At 44.4% G+C, this 12,408-nt stretch overlaps 1 protein-coding gene across 1 annotated transcript in view; it reads left to right on the forward strand.

Moving 5' to 3' along the window:
* The first annotated feature begins 487 nt into the window (after positions 1-487).
* The window catches only part of Uri1 (URI1 prefoldin like chaperone), a 56,294-nt gene continuing 44,373 nt past the window's right edge, over positions 488-12,408 (forward strand). The window contains exon 1 of the mRNA XM_051162175.1: positions 488-741. Within this exon, the coding sequence (XP_051018132.1) occupies positions 619-741 (123 nt within the window). The 5' untranslated portion in view covers positions 488-618. The remainder of the gene's footprint in view (positions 742-12,408) is intronic.

A 12,408-nucleotide genomic window follows, 5' to 3' on the forward strand; every position in this document is an offset into this window, starting at 1 on the left:
ATTAAAACACATTAGTTCATTAAAAGGCATGGGAAACCAGTTGAATTCGATAAAAATTAAATGAGCTTCTGAAACAGCCTCAGTGCTCAAATTAAGTTCCTACCACCACAGGCAGCGCGAAAGCAAGCAGGGACACGCTGCTTTCCGGCCTGCTCTCATCCTGAGAGCGCAGCCGGAGCCGCTCAGCTTCCACCCTGCCCCCGAGGCTCCGCCCCTTACACTGGCTCCGCCCACGGGGGCGGGGCCGGCCAACTTCCCGGCGTCCTGCGCGGGCGGGGCGAGGGGCGGGACGTGCGCGGAGGCGCGGCTGTCGCGGGACGGGGGAAGAAGAAGAACGTGGCGCGCTCGCCGTAGGGCCTGCTGCTCCGAGGCGAGCGGCGCCGGAGGCGGCAGCGGCGGCGGCATGCGCGTGTGAGATGCGGCCGCGGGTAGCCCGGACGCGAGTGGCGGCCCCAGAGGCAGCGGCGAAGAAGGCGAGCGCGGCCTCCTCGGGGAGCGGCGCGCGGTGCATGAGGGCGAGCGCGCGGGCGCTGTGCACCCGCCGGCCACGCCGCCTCTATAAACACTTGTTTAGGACTCGTTCGCCTCGCTGAGGCCGCGGCGGCTGCGGCGCCGAGCATGGAGCCCCCGTCCGAACCGGAGCCCGAGCCGGAGCCCGAGCCCCGGCCCCTTGCAGAGGCCTCGGCCGCCGCGCCGCTGCGCGCCCCGGAGGTGGCGCGGCTCCGCGAGGAGCAGGAAAAGGTAACAGGAGGCCGCGCTCGGTTCCGGTCCTCGCCGGCTACCGCCTGCGGCCGCGAAGACTCTTGGCCGGCCTCTCCCGACGCGGGACCGAGAGCCCCACGTGCGAGCCGCGCAGCTTCCGGCTGCGGGGATCCCCGCGGCGGGGGAGGAAGTGGGGGTGGGGAGAGAAACTTTTGTCACGTGCATTTGTTGTCTTTTGTCTGTAGCCCTTTGACCTTCCCCGGAAGCGTTGCGGGGCGTGCAGGGGATGGATGGGGATAGCCTGGAATTGTTGAGCACATTTTTGGGAGTGCTTGGCGATTTTTATTTTATTTTTTTGGTGGCGAGATTGCACGGTAAACGGAAGTGGTCATCCTCTTTACCCCTGTAGCTTAAACGTTGCTAAACTGTACACACACCCACGCGCGCACAGGCGCTCACGTGGGGTCCTTAATTTGAGCGAGCGTCCAAGTTTGACTACGTTGGTGATGATGCACTTCCTGTGCAATCCTAGAGCTTTGGGGTTTAGTAGTCAACAAGAGAGAAGGCCTTTGTTTTAAGTTTTAACTTCAAGCCTATGATAAATGAGATTTTTTTTTAACTACTGGAGGAGAGGAGAATGCTTTGAATTTCCAAATGGGATAGTGTGTGTGTGTGTGCGTGTGTGTGTGTGTGTGTGTGTGTGTGTAAAGGAAGTGTGCTGGAGTTAAGAACTGCAGCTTGATTGTTAAATGTGAAAGTGTCCCGTGGATTCTGTATAGCTTTTCAAGTTGTGTCTCCTAATGTGCCTTGGAATTCTTTGAAAAGAGACATTTAATTTGCTTAAACGCCCCATGTCGAATTGAGAGATTCTCACGTATTATGTTTATGAAGTTGCATCAAAACCATAAGGATTTGAGAAGCTCCATTTTTTCTATATTTAAATATTTTTATTTGCAAACGTTATTCATGTTATTTATTTGTAATGTACTCCTTGAGAATTTTTTATATGTATATATTTATTTCACATTTATTTCCTTCCTTTGAGTCCCTCGCCTTCCAACTTCATGTTTTCCTTTTTAAAAATAACTCATCCCTAGTGCTGCTCATATGTGTTGGAGTAGAACCATCTACTGGAGCATGTGCAGCTTACCAGTCACCACAACATCTCAGTTACGGGTGGGGCCTTGTGAGCTCCTACCCCATCTAAGCTTGAGTTTTTGCTGTGAAACCCAAACTTTTTTTTTTTAAATGAATATACCTATGCAAAAATGTCTATGAAATATGGTTACAAAGATATACTTAGGTTAAATAAATGAAGGCTTTTAAGGCTGGGAAACCATCTGTTAACAAATTGTAGGAGGCATTTCTACTTTAGTTGGCTCCTGTTCCTTATCTTTGTTTTTGTTTTTTTGTTGTCGTTGCATTAGATTTTTTCCATTTTTCCTAATATATAATACAATTACTGGGTTTTAAGCTTGTAGTTCTTAAAGATGGCAACTTAAAACTAGCCTGGCTTAGTGTAATTTAAAGAACAAGACAAACATTTGCTTTCCTATTAATTTATGGGTCTAGGAGAGCTATATCATCAGCCCACTTTTTAATTTTTGAAGCAAGTGCTCTTTAAGTTGCCTAGGCTGGCCTTGAACTCCCGCTGTAGCCCTGGACTTAAAGCTGTGACCTTCTACACTCAGCCTCTTAAGTAGGTGGGATTTCATACCTGTGACATCAGACCTGACTTAATCTTTTATTTTTTAAAGAGAGGAAACAGATTTTAAGAAAGGAAAATACATGAAAAGAAGAAAGAAAAAAGCCCCACAGAAAGCCTCGTTACTTTTGACAAAACGATTCGCCTTTGTTGGGATGTGTAGGGGTAGACAGTGTGACCGTTGCCTTTATAGTGTAACGTTTGAGTAATGCTGACAGTATGTTTCCTCCCATGTATCATGTTTTTAAAGGGAGTGCCTGTGTTTTATTCTGATGTTGGTGTGAGTGGAATACGAAGGGTGCTTTGGGGTGTTCTGAACAGCTTGCCGTTGTGGTTAATCTCATATTTGAGGGGAGTACCTGACTTGGCTGTTAAATCCAACGGGAGACTGTTTTCAGTGGATATGGACCTCTACTCAGTACCATAGTCAGTCCTGCCTTGTGTTAATGTTAATTTGGCATAAAAACTAAACATGCTTATCTGTTTTGGTTGTGTAAAATGCCTCCCAGTTCATAATAAGGCCCTTCAGTATTTACTTAACAGACTATTTATTTAATCGAAAAATCTGCACGGTTGACAGGAGATTCACAAGGCCTTAACAAAACACACCGGTTAGATAGCTGAGCTTTAATTAGAGTTTTGCAAAGGAGAGCTTTGCTTTGTAAATAGTGAATTGGTGATTTTGTGAGGGACTTTGCTTAGGTTTTAAAGCCAACTCAGTGTTAACAGCCCTGCTGTCTCTGGTGTGAAAGCAGAAGCATTTGACACTCTGAGTATAAGTGGAAAAATGTCACAGTAGCTTTGTATCCATGGTCACCTAGTACCGTTTATGTCAGTCAGTATTCCTTTCCCCATGTGGGTTCCATGAGAGGGAAGTAAACTTCGAACAAAAAGACGTTTTGTTTTGATGGTTTCATGGCGGTATCTACTTTACTGGTTTTGGCTGCAGAAAGGGATCTGAGCTTATTCTGTGAAGGTTTAGGGAGCATCTCTCAGAACCAGGCTTGCGGACTGTAGAAAATGCTTAGGCTAATGCTGTTGTTTCTTTGAAATACCACTAAGGGACCAGGTTTTATCCTGGCCTTTCCTTGTTTGGTCCTGGTTGGTACTAGAACACTGAATCAAAGAATGAAAATTTGGCAGCTTGAAGAAAAGGATCAACACAGCCTGAATGAGCTCCACCATCCCCAGAGAGCAAGGAAGTGAGGGCGGAAGTAGATGGACAGGGTCAGGGTCAGCGTGTTAATACTGTTTTCACTTTCATGTATGCAGTCTCTCTCTCTTTGTTAAAACTTGTGATTATTTCTTTTTTTTTTTTTTCCCCGAGACAGGGTTTCTCTATGCTATTTTGGCTGTCCTGGAACTGGCTTTGTAGACCAGGCTGGCCTTGAACTCACAGCTATCTACTTGCCTCTGCCTCCTGAGTGCTGGGATTAGAGGTGTGCTCTTCCTGTCTCTAGGGGCGTGTGCAATCTGGGAGTCTTTTTTTTTTTTTTTAAGATTTATTTATTTATTATGTATACAAATCTCATTATAGATGGTTGTGTGCCAACATGTGGTTGCTGGGAATTGAACTCATGACTTTTGGAAGAGCAGTCAGTGCTCTTTTTTTTTTTTTTTCAGTCAGTGCTCCTAACCTCTGAGCCATCTCTCCATCCCCGGGAGTCTTATTTTTTAAGTTAAACTGTTAAGTTGGCCTTCAAAGTCATGATGGGTTTCATTATGGCATCTTCATCTCCCCCCCCCCATCATTTTTTGATTTGGCAAGAAGAAGAGGAGGAGGAGGAGGAGGAGGAGGAAGAAGAGGAGGAGTTCCTGTGGTTTTGTCAAGAATGGGGGAAAACTCAAAAGTCCTACATTGGAGGGTTGCTTAAAAAGTCAAGATGCGTGTTGAACAAGCATGCAAACTGTAGAATAGTAGGTATGATGTGGGTCCTGTTTTGCTTAGGCATTTACATAAATATTTTATATAAAAAAAGCATAGAAGGATGTTGGCAGTATTTTACGTAAAAATTTGTAAGATTAGAAGATTTTGTTTTTCTTTTCTTTTTTCTTTTTCTTTCTTTCTTTTTTTTTTTTAAGACAGGGTTTCTCTTTGTATCGTTGGCTGTCCTGGACTCGCTTTGTAGACCAGGCTGGCCTTGAACTCAAAGCGATCTACCTGCCTCTGCCTCCTTAGTGCTGGAATTAAAGGCATTGCCTAGGTTTTGAATACCAGTTACATAGGTTTATTTCTTAGTTACTCTAGTGTTCATTTAATTTACTGAAAACATTTCCCCGTTAGGCTTTTCTCAAAGATTTTGCGTAATCTTTCTGGCAAAAGAGAAAAGAAGAGAGAAACTCGGATTACCTTGTTTTGGTTTATTTTACTTTGCTTCTTGAGATAGGGTCTTAGTATATAGCCCTGGTTAGCTTTAAACTTGCCGCAGATCTCCTGCCTCAGCCTCCCCAGTGCTGGAATTTGAGGTATGTGCAACCACACCATGTAGTGTTGTGAGCCACATGTATAAAGGTTTGGTAGAAAGATGTCCAGTCCATGGAGTTTATGCAGCTTGGGTTACCCTTCTCCCCAGCATCAGGGACAGGACTGTGGTGAAGTAATTTGGGTTCCTCTATGGTGGGCCCTCCCCCCAGGATCCGTGACAGGACTGAACTTCGGTTTCTTGGCTAAGGCCACATTTCTGGGATAGCTGTCTCATTCATATGTGTAGACATTATTAGGTTTCAATAGTAGATTTTTATTATCTGAGAGGACAGGATGCAGTGTGTTTCTGCAGGCTATTTTCAGGACAGCAGTGAGAGTGGGAAGATCAGTAGGATATTTTCTTTAACACTGAGGGCCTGAAGTAATTATCGCTTGGAATTTGCACTAACGCCTTCCTTTTACTTGAAATTTGGAGAATTAGAAGCTGTAGAAATAAATATTTTAATCTTTTCTCGAAGGTGAACATTAGTGGAATCTTCCACTAAAATTAGTGGAAGATTTGCATTTTTGTCTTGGTGAATTCATGTTGGTTTAAGGAACTCTTTTCTTGTCAGTACAGTAATTGGAATCCAAGTCAGTTAGAGGATTCAGTCACCTGACACTTGTTGAGTGTGCCAGCGTGTTGTGCTGAGAGCTCAGGGTGTCACGCGAAGAGGTCGCTCTAGGGGAGATATGTAGAAGGCACATTTACACGTCTGATGGTAAGCGATTGTTGAGGATAAGTAGAAGCTTACTGAGAGGCACGGGCTGGTGAAGGCTCCGCATAGAAGTCATGTGTCTGTCCCGGTATAGTGCGGTTTCATTATAGCAGAAACCGCAGGGAGTGGGTGTGTGGGCCTGTGTGGAGGAAGACATTTTGGAGAAGAGTTTTAAGCAGATGGTAGTGAGTCAGGCTGAGAGTACTGCTGGATTTCTTCACTAAGGGTTTTGAATTTCATTTTTGCAAGAGAAGCCATTGGAACACATTTGAGACTGTTCTTCAGTTGTAAGTGTCCTTTTGTCGTGCGTGTGTGAAGAAGGGAAGGCCAGGCTCACGTTGCCGGGAGTCCACTCTGTCCAGGCCGAGCACTGTGCTGGAGTCTTCATGAACACTGATTCCCAGTTGAATAGTTTGAGCTGTTTGTAGTTTTTGCTGGACCATCTCCTGGGGTGGTTCTGCTTACATTGCTGTTCCTCAGAGGTGCTCGCACTAGTTTCCATGCCTGCCAGCTGTGCTGTACAGTTGAAAGTCTCTACATTTTTCACTACTTTAACGCCTTTGGTAGTGTCCATCTCTTTCGTAATTGCTAGTCATCCTAGTCATGACTGAGGTTGATTATCTTTTCAAGTGTTTTCGAGCAGTGTTGACTTTTAGCATCTTCAAAGGAAAATAGCCACTGGTTGCTTTTCTACTTTCTATCTGTCACATTCTAGTTGATTCACAGTAACAGTTTATACCTTTTTGATAAGAGTTCATTTTTAATTATGGGTTATAAATTTCTTGCTGGTCTGAGGCTTGAGTTAACATTCTGTAATGTTGTCCTTTGATGAACTAGAATTCTTGATTTTATTTCCTTTGTAGTTAGTCAGCGTTTGCTTGGAAATGGAACTGTGCGCATTTGGCAAGTCCTTTACCACCGAGCTACGTCCCATTCCTGTTTTTTTGTTTTTGTTATTTTTGTTTTTCAAGACAAGGTTTCTCTGTGGAAGTGTCCTGGAAGTCACTCTGTAGACCAAGCTGGCTTCGAACTCACAGAGATTCACCTGCTTCTGCCTCCCAAGTGCTGGGATTAAAGGCGTGCGCCACCACTGCCCAGCCCCCAGTCCTGTTGTTAAGACATCATTTCCACTCATGTTCTGGACTTACGTTGTAAATACTACCTTGTATGTTGAGATCAGCCGTTAGTTCATTATTGATTTGGGTTCACTTAGGGATTGAGGCAGTCTCTGTTCTGCATCTAGGTGTTTAGGTGCCACGTCACCATTCACTAGGGTGCTTGCTTTTCCACTTCTTTGTCCTCTTGGTTATGAGAGGTGATGGCTATGATTTGTCTCTCAAGGCGGCTCTGATGGCTTGTTATTCCCTGTGGCCAAGATTCTGCTGTTAATCATTACGGCTTTCTAAGTTATCCTCCCAAGAGTTACTTGTTACTACTCTGTATGTGTTCACGTGTGTGTTCTGGTGAGTCTATGAAGTCAGCACCACTGTGGCCTTGGTTCTCAGGTGGCCGTGCTTGCCCAGCAAGTGCCTCTCATTGGTTGAGCCATCGTGCTGGCCCTGGAAGTTCTCTTGACACCTGGTAGTGTAAATTTAGTGCTATTAATTTGAGATTGCCTTGTGTCTCCCAGTCATTATGCTTTTGGGGTTTTCCTGCCTTTGGTACTATTGGGCTTGCAAATGTAACTTACGTAGCTTGCCTCAGGAGTAACTGTCTAGGATAACAAAGGCCAAGGTGGTATTTATTGTCAGTACACCTGCTTGCTTATTATTTGCTTATTTTGCCTTTTGGTGGTGCTGGAGATGGAACCTAGTGTTTTGCGCTTTATTCCACTGATCTACCTCCCTTGGTGCTTTCTAATTTTCTATTTTGAGACAAGATTTTGCCAGCTAGCCCAGGCTGGTTTCAGTCTTGGAATGCTCCCATCTCTGCCAAGTAAGTGAATTATAGACACGTACCAATGTGCCCAATTTATATTTGCTTATCAGATAAAGTTTCCTAGCTGGATGGTGGTGGTGCACGCCTTTAATCCCAGCACTTGGGAGGCAGAGGTAGGCGGATCTCTGTGAGTTCAAGGCCAGCCTGGTCTACAAAGTGAGTCCAGGACAGCCAAGGCTAGACAGAGAAACCCTGTCTCAAGGAAACAAAACAAAACAAACAAACAAGAAAATTTCCTTATAACAACTTCCTGAGAGCTTTAATGATTGAATATTGAAGTTTAGAAAATGTTTTTTTCCTGAGTTGAAAAATTACAGGTAACTTATTGAGATGAGTCTATTTTCTGTTTGTTTTGAGACAAGGTCTTCCCGTGTAGCACAGGCTGCCCTAGAACTGAGGAGCTTTCTGCTTACACCTTCCCAGTGTGGGGGTCACAGGCCTGTAGTACCCAGCTGTTTTTCCCTCCCATTAATTTCTTGTTTTTGTTTTTGCTTTGTTTCTTTGTTTGGTTTTTCGAGACAGGGTCTCTGTGTTAGCCTTGGCTGTCCTAGACTCGCTTTGTGGACCAGGCTGGCCTTGAACTCAGAGGATCTGCCTGCCTCTGCCTCCCGAGTGCTGGGATTAAAGGCGTGCGTCACCACGCCCGGCTTGTTTTGTTTTTATACATATGAATGTTTTGCCTGCATGTATGTAGTCTTTAATGAGATCAGAAGAGGCCATGGATTCCCTGGGACTGGAGTAACAGGGTTGTGAACAGCCTGTGGGTGCTGAGAACTGAATCAGGATTTTACACAAACCAAGAAGAGCTCCTAACCACTGAGCGAGCATCTCCTGCTCTTCCATTTTCAGGGAAGGTGGAGTTGTAAGAATGCTCGCTGTGTCGTGTGAGGTGCAGTTCATTTTGTAGGTGTGAGCTGTGCAGGCCTTACTGTTTGCAGCTTCTGTTTCTTCTGTGCCATGTCGGTCATGAGACAACCTAAGCTTTGGGTTTGGGGGAGTTTTAATATACAGTATTTCAAGGTGGGAAAACTTCCTTTCTTGTTCCCTATGTTCTAGCCTTTCTTGTTTTCTATTTGTTATACTGTAACTACAAGTGCCTTTGTTTACATACACATAGTGACAAGATTCCACATTTGTGGGAGAACGAGTTCTTTTTTTCTTTTGAGGTTGTGTGACTTCAATATCATACATTCTAAGTCCATCCGTTTCCCTGCAAATTTTGTGATTGCATTTGTCTTTAGAGCGGAACGGTCTCTCTCTCTCTCTCTCTCTCTCACACACACACACACACACACAGTGTCCCGCACCTCTCGATCTCTGCACACACACACAGGCACACACACACAGTGTCCCACACCTCTCGATCTCTGTGCGCGCGCGTGCGCGCGCACACACACACACACACACACACACACACACAGAGTTTCCCACACCTCTCGATGTCTGCACACACAGGCTATAGTCACAAGCACCGCTGTCCCATGCTCTCATTCACACACACACACACACACACACACACACACACACACACACAGTGTCCCGCACCTCTCGATGTTTGCACACACAGGCTGTAGTCATAAGCACCGCTGTCCCATGCTCTCATACACACACACACACACACACACACACACACACACACACACACACAGTGTCCCGCACCTCTCGATGTCTGCACACACACAGGCTGTAGTCACAAGCACCGCTGTCCCATGCTGCCTGCCGTCCTTCTCCAGCACTCTGCACTTGATGTTCTTTTTGGATTCCTGTGCTCTAGGTTTTCTCGTGCAGTTGGACCATGTATGAGTACTAATAAGCCTTTGACCTGCCCCACCCGACACCTCCTCCAGTATTATTTTGTTAAACTTACTCCCTTATCCCTGACTAACACTCCACTGTCCATCCATGGGTCCTTGGTTTGCCTTTCGTCTGCTGGACACACGGGCTCTTCCTGTGGCTGTTGGCGAACAGTGCTGTTCTGAGCTAAGCACCCGAGTCTCTGTTTTCATTTCCGTGTAGCATGTGCACCTGGGAGGAGAGTAGTTCAGTCCTGTACTAACAGGACCCACTGCAGTGTGCGAGTGTGCCAGTCTCTGCACACCCTCGTCCACATTTCTCCCATCTCTTCAGTTATGGCTGTCTTAATAGGCTTGAAGAGGAATCTCAGTGTGCTTACAGCTGCTGTTTTTCTAATGACTAAGGATGTTGCCCAACTCTTCACATGCCCATTGACCATTTGTGCATCCTCTTGGAGAAATTTCTATTCAGATCTTTTGCCCATATTTTAATTGATCTGTCATTTTGTTGTTGAGTTACAATACTTACATATATCTGGATTTTAAAGTTTAATATGTAACTTAACAATGTTTTCCTCACTTCTTAACTTACCTTTTTGGTAACATCCTTTAATGCACCGAAGTTAAAATTTGTCTTTTAGGTTTTATTTACTGTTGTGTGTATGTGCATGGTGGTCAGGGTCCATCTTTGTGCAGTCTGTTCTTTCTGTAGGTTCTGGGGATTGAACTTGGGTTGCTAGGTGTGCTCATCAAGCACACCTTTACCCACTGAGCCACCTTGAAAGCTTAATTGCAAGATTTGTGTGTGTGTGTGTGTGTGTGTGTGTGTGTGTGTGTGTGTGTAGTTTCTTTAGCTCTTCCAGAATTAACTCTTGAGGTGAACTTTTTGAATTGTGTTGAATTTATTAATATTTTCCTTTTAATCTCTCACATTTGTGTTATTAATATATAAAACATTTACATGGCTCAAAATCACAACTCCTGTGTGCCGTCATAGATAACTATTTTAAATTTATTTCTGGTTTACCTCATTGTAGTCTGTCCTTTAAACAAGTGACACGCCCCTTCACCTCCACCTGCCTCCTTACATAAAAGGTAGCAGAGTCTATTTTGCCTCTTGTTTATCTTATTAAATGAAATAGCCAGTAATTTTCTACTTCCTAGAGATACCTTACCCTATCTTATACTTGTGTAATACTCCACTGCATAGGTAATCATTTTCTGTTACTAACCTTCTAAATTTAAATTTCATGTTATTAATATGTAATTTCACTGCTGTCTTCCTCCTGTGTGTATGCGCTTTGGTCTGAGTCTTGTGGTCTTGTGTGCTCCCATGCCCGCTCTTCTCCCCAGTCGCCGCCCTGCTGCTTGCATGTCTTCCTCTTTCCCAGTATGTGGTTTCCATATGAAAAATAGAACAACACAGAAACTGCACAACTTGTCTGAATCTGGCCTGTTTTGCAGACAACACGGTCCCTCCCCCCTCTTTAGTGCTGAATAGCGTCTTTTGGGGATAGAGTCTCAATCCACGCTTGTGTTACCTAAGGATGATTTCCGCTCTCTGACTCTCCACCCAGAGTGCTGGGATTGTAGGCTTGTGTCAGCATGCCTGTTCATGGTGTCTTGAGCATTGACCTCAAGGCTGTGTGCCTGTTAGGGAAGTGCTTTACTGACTGAGCTACCCCAGGCAGTATTGTTATGCCCCATTTTCTTATTCGGTCTCTATTGACGATCAGACTGATTCCATGTCTTTACTGTTATGGCCAGTGCAGCTGTAAAGGCTATGCACATCTCTTTAGTATGCTGCCTTTTGCTGCAGTCCCAGAAGTGGCATAGCTGGACCGTGATGTTCTAGACTGTGTGTGTGTGTGTGTGTGTGTGTGTGTGTGTGTGTGTGTGTGTGTGTGTGTATCTGCCTCTTCTCCCCTCCTTGTTTTTCAAGACAGAGTTTATGTGCACCATATTCAGGCAGGTGCTCTTGGAAGCCAGAAGAAGGTGTTAGTTGTTGGAGCCTGTGGAACTGGAGTTACAGGCAGCTGTAAACCATCCAGGGTGGGTGCTGGGAACTGAACTCAGATTTCTGGAAGAGCAGCCAGTGTTGTCACCTATAGAGCCACCTCTCTAGTCCCTTCTGATGGTATTTCTAGCAAGTGTTTGGAAGAATTTGTTAATGGAATGGTCTGGGCCTACTATAGTTCTAAAAACATAGACAAATTTGTTTTCTAAAGGACTATTCGAGTTTTCCATTTCTTATTGTGTCAGTTTAGGAAAGTGATTATTTATATATTATATTGCATATAATATATATAACACTTTTTTTTTGTTTTTGTTTTTTTTTTGGTTTTTCGAGACAGGGTTTCTCTGTGTAGCCTTGGCCATCATGGACTCGCTTTGTAGACCAGGCTGGCCTCGAACTCACAGCGATCCGCCTGCCTCTGCCTCCCGAGTGCTGGGATTAAAGGCGTGCGCCACCACGCCCGGCTTATAACACTTTTTTTTAAACCAGTAATTTGATAGTGAATTTTAAAACTTGCTGTTATTTATCATTTGATTTGTCTTCCTAGGAGTTTATCAGGCAAAAAAAATTGTCTCAAGGATCAACTTTTGGCTTTGTTAATTTTTCTATTTTATAAATACATTTTTTTCCTTTATCAATTTCTGCTTTAACATTTTTCTTCCTTTAAGATTTTTTCCCCCTTGTTAAAAATCATTAACATTTACTTTTTTCTTTCTTTTTTGCTTTTTTGAGACAGGATTTCTCTGTGTAACAGCCCTAGATGTCCCGGGCTCGCTTTGTAGAACAGCTGGCCTTGAACTCACAGAGAGCCTGGCTTTTCTTACATAGTTTGCAGTTTGATTTTTATTTTTTTTCTCTTATCATTGTCTTAGGTACTTCATATGTGTTCTAGATCATTTTCATTATCAGTTGAAACTGTTTCTTGCTGGGTGTGGTGGTACACACCTGTATTCCCAGAACTCTAGGAGGCAGAGGCAGAAGCAGGCAAATGTCTGTGAGTGAGGCCAGCCTGGACAGCTAAAGCTACGCAGAGAAACCCTGTCTCGAAAGGGGAAAAACAACAACAACAA

This window comes from Acomys russatus, chromosome 19 (assembly GCF_903995435.1).
Source record: "Acomys russatus chromosome 19, mAcoRus1.1, whole genome shotgun sequence".
Lineage (NCBI taxonomy): Eukaryota > Metazoa > Chordata > Mammalia > Rodentia > Muridae > Acomys > Acomys russatus.